At 31.2% G+C, this 4,700-nt stretch overlaps 1 protein-coding gene across 1 annotated transcript; it reads left to right on the top strand.

Annotated features, from left to right (window-relative positions):
- The first annotated feature begins 1,949 nt into the window (after window positions 1-1,949).
- Window positions 1,950-3,235, top strand: LOC108688955. The gene is made up of 5 exons (XM_018195519.1): window positions 1,950-2,060; window positions 2,143-2,205; window positions 2,488-2,517; window positions 2,855-2,902; window positions 3,133-3,235. The coding sequence occupies exons 1-5, from the start codon at window positions 1,963-1,965 to the stop codon at window positions 3,233-3,235; spliced, it is 342 nt and encodes a 113-aa protein (XP_018051008.1). The 5' UTR covers window positions 1,950-1,962.
- Window positions 3,236-4,700: the final 1,465 nt, after the last annotated feature.

The raw sequence follows: 4,700 nt of genomic DNA, 5'->3' as shown, positions 1-4,700 counted from the left end.
CTAAGTATTGCCAACATTTTATATACATATCGTACATAAACATTTTACTAATTCCGATGAAAATAAACATCGTAAATTGAATGTAATGGGAGAGTAACAGAAGCGTAAACTTCTAGGAGAAGAAAATTGAAAATTGAATCAAAATGTAAAAGAAGTGTAAATGCTTCTTTTACATTTCATTGTTTCAATTTTCGCCTTCTAGGAGTTTCGTTTACGCTTCTTCCATTAAGGAGACATCCATATGTTTATTTTTTATTGAAAGAAATTAAACATTTGCAAAGTTTTCAAGCTGAGCACAGTTGAAAATTAATTCTTGGTGCATATTATAACGTGTGTGTCTTGAAAGTTTACATCGTTCTCGCTGTTTATTTAATTAATTATTCTTTATTCAATCAATTAAGCGATGTATAATTGGGGAACTTTTAATTATATATTTTTAATGTTCTGTGTTCATAATATTTTACCACATAAGTTGAGTGATTAAAATCCAAGCTATGTAATACATCTTTTTCCACGGGATATTTTATTCTCTTAAATTTATACGGTTAGACAAGTTTAAATTTACATATGTCATGCGCGTGCACGCAACACACACACACACACACACACACACACACACACATACGCGCGCGCGCACAGTAGTAGGAGGCAGGCGTGACACGCACCAAAGAATTCATTCTAATGAGCGTGGAACGAAGGGGTGTCATTTTGGATGTTTTTTCTTTTCTCTTTCCATCATGGGCAGTTCTGCCTAAGGATGTCGTCAAGACAGCAAATATGTTGACAGGTCATTCAACATCTTTTTTCATACTTTAGTTGCACGATGGAACCTCAAGAAAAATAAAAGAATTGTTGAAATGATAAATTATTTTATATTTATTTTTTAATATTTCTTATAAGAAAGGAATACACAAAATAATCAATCGAAAATAGTAATTTTTGCTTTTAATAGAGAAATTAAGCAAAATTTTTTCATTATTTCAATACATTATAATTTTAATCCTTATTCTCTCTCGTAGGATTACTCCACGCGTCGCGTACGCGGGTAAAATATGTGCCAAACTTACATGATGGTTTCACTGATCATCAAAAGTCATTTCACTTTTAATCATACTACATACTAAAAAGTTGAAACTTTTACTAAGTAAAATTTGAAAACCGTATATCTTGTTTTAAGGTTACGATGTAATCCCTGGTGAAAAAAATTTTGCTGAAATTAATTCCACGTTTGGAATATTTCAGCGAAATTGTTAAAAATTTGCTAAAAGTGAATTTTTCAGCTAACATACTAAAAAAACGTTAAAATTAAACTAAAATTTCTCTGAAATTTTGCTAAAATGAATTTTTCAACTAAAAATCGCTGAAATTAAACTGAAATTTTTCTGAAATGCTGAAATTTTGCTGAAAGTGTTTAAAAACACTTTGAAATAATTTCAACGAAATATCCACTAAGGATCCTTTAATAGAAAACGTAAAACGCAAATGACCTGGGGAATCACAAAAAATGACGTGGGGAAAAAAAAAGTTAAAATTATATTAATTATATGAAATTAATTTTATACATGAAGCTCTGCCTGTTCTCATTGTCGATTAAAAAATTAAAAAAATGACGAGGCGTAATTTATATACGAGGATACACACACACACACACACACACACACGCGCGCGCGCGCGCGCGCACACATATATACTATCGATATATCGAAAGAACACGGCGCTATATGTATAATAATATGCAAATGCAATATCATCAATTTATGAGTAACGAATAATGAACTAAACAGCAAATTTTTAAGATTTTTGTCACGCGTTGAATCATTTGTTTTATATATTTGTAATATCACGTTTCGTGGATTTTAAATTGTGAGAAAGTAAAAAGAAGTAACAATATTACTTAGATATTGAACGAATTATATCAAGCAAAGGTGTTGAGACTCGGATCCCGGGTGTATAATACTCGCAATGCCGAATTGCACGACCGATCTCACTTGGTACCTTGGAAAGTTTATTATTGGATTTACCGGGATATTATTTCTTTACATCAGTTTCTTGAAAGAAAAGTGAGCATTTTCAACTATAGACCGAACCAAACCAAAATGATAAATAGTGATGTCAGAAGTAATCCTTTTTTTTATTCGACAGGAAGAAATATTGCGTGTGCAACACTAGAATGAGAAAATTACTGCAGAAACAGGAAAGTGAAAAGTGAGTCACGCTGGTCATACACGCGCGTCTTCCTAAAGCTTTTATTTCATTGTATATAATTTTTTTTTCTTTTCTTCATACTAATAATGTCATAATAATATAAAAAGTAATAATAAATGGGAGAAATATAAGCGCGTGTAGACAAGTATGTCTCTCGAGATTATATATTTGATCATATAGAATCATAAAAGGATTACGCTTCGTATGACCGGTGATACTGTAATAACGAATTTATGAAAATTGACATAATAATGCAAAAAGTACTAATTTTCAATACACTAGATGGCCAAGTAGATGCAAATGCATAAAGGGGTAAGTGGATATGATATCTTAATTAGAGACATTTGATTTAAAAAAGTGTTTTTATACTTCTTATGTGTCTATAATTTAACTTAAAGATGATGGACATAGATAATTAGAGGAGTAAAAGTCCTATTAAATATATCATTCGAACAAGTATATCTATTTTAAACACGCACATATCTCTGCTTTTTTTAAAGGCTTTCTTTTCCGTACTACCTTTTTTAAATTTTTTTCTTTTGAAAATTTTGCAAATTTTTTAATAGATGCAAAAAAAGAAACACATAAGATCAAATAGTATCATCATAAAAAAATAATGCTGTTATTTTTATCTTTTCACTCAATACAGGATGCAAGATAAACGTTATTTATGTGGATGCAACAAGGCAATGCAATTGTAAGTTTTCGTTTATTAATTCGCATTTTGATGTGCAAAGATTAATGTATTAATCTTTGCACATAAAAATGCAATATTAAGATAAAATATTCTTAATCACAATAATCACGATAAGTGTACATGTATAACATGTAAAATAATAATTAATTACTTAATTAATTTACGTAATTGTGTATAAATTAATTACGTGTGTATAGAGTGTGAATAGAGTAAATTTTATAAATCTCTAGAACGTGGAACGACGATATGATATCGACGATTTCAAATGATTTTATCAAGCATAAAAAGTGTTGTCCGAAAAATCGCTATTGCACCAGAAGAAATTCTTGTTAAGAGAGAGAGGAACGATAATGCGACAATTCATTGCTCAAGATGTACTATTTTTTAAAGATAAGATCTCTTATTTAGAGTGGAGCTTTTTTCTTACTATTCGGAATTATTTCCTTACAATTCACTCAATCGTCACCAATGAAGCAATAATAAAGATATAATCCGTAAAAAAAATCGAAAAAAACATATCAATTGCAGACTCATTGAAATTACGTAAAAGACAATTATATTTTTTATTGACAATGTCAGGTATGTCTTGTCCCTTTCGAGTAAAAATGATTATTATAGTCGATTAAAGGAATTTCGCCGCATATATTTCAATTAGTAATTTATCAAGTTTATATGTCGATAATTTATGGTATTTAGATTGTCTGGTCCGCATTAAACTATTATGCTCATTATCATATTACGTATGTAATTGTGCTATTATGCATAGTAGACGACGGCATGCAATAATACCTCTTACGAGCATCTTTATCTATGTATAATTGGCTACTAGCGAGTTAGCTATGAGAAATTCTATGAATAAATTCGACATATTGTAGGAGAGTAACACGCCCGGTCGCACGCTCCGAAAATCCGAAACTCGATTAATACGCGTCCCATCTGTAGGTGAAGAGTCTATAAGTAGATCCTGCGCGGGCAGGACGTCAGTCATATTCGTATATTATTTATACTGACCTCGTAGACACGAGACACCTCGTTGCTAACGAGATGGCCGCTTGATCATGCGATGTGTGCGTGCGTGCGCGTAATGATATATTTAATATATTTTCAAGCATGAATTAGGATGTTATTAATGTTTGTTAATTCGTCAAACGACGAAATATAAAATATTTCTTTTCTCCCTGCCTCTTCCTACTCCTTTTTTCCCTTTCTCTTTCTTAAATTGATTAATTGGTTCTCTTTATTACGATGAGATTATTCGTTTGACATTATTCATTTTACATTAGCATAATATACAAAACATCTTTCTTTTTTTGTTTTATATTATTTTTCTTTTACTCCAATCAAAAGTTATCTTTTATTCGGAAATGATTAATTATTCTTGGAATAAAAATCAGGAAGCTGAAAAGTAACAGCGATTGAAAATTACATGAAATATCAATAATGGAAACATAATCTTTCGTTTATAACTTTTCGACGTATGCACCGTTTTGTAACACACAAGTTTTTCCGCAATCTCCATGATGGTAATCTATATGTGAGATCTCTCTGAATGGTAGGCTTTGTAAGAGGTAAAGACATCGCAGCTGCGTCTCTTTCGTATTTTGCGCGCATTCCGATGAAATAAAACGAGATGGGCTTGGGGTAGCGGCTCGAGAGTCGAGAAGAAATATTTCGAAATGAGAAGATGTTAAATGAGCGAACTGTCCGACTGTCACTCCGCCTAGTACCTAGTTTCTCAGTGCTTCACGAAAATGTGAGTTAAAATGATCTCATGAATATATATCACAAGTTCTTCCGT

The sequence above is a fragment of the Atta colombica genome, unplaced genomic scaffold (assembly GCF_001594045.1).
Source record: "Atta colombica isolate Treedump-2 unplaced genomic scaffold, Acol1.0 scaffold250, whole genome shotgun sequence".
Taxonomy (NCBI): domain Eukaryota; kingdom Metazoa; phylum Arthropoda; class Insecta; order Hymenoptera; family Formicidae; genus Atta; species Atta colombica.
Note: the sequence above shows the minus strand (reverse complement) of the source record. Positions and strands in the feature narration are given on the sequence as shown.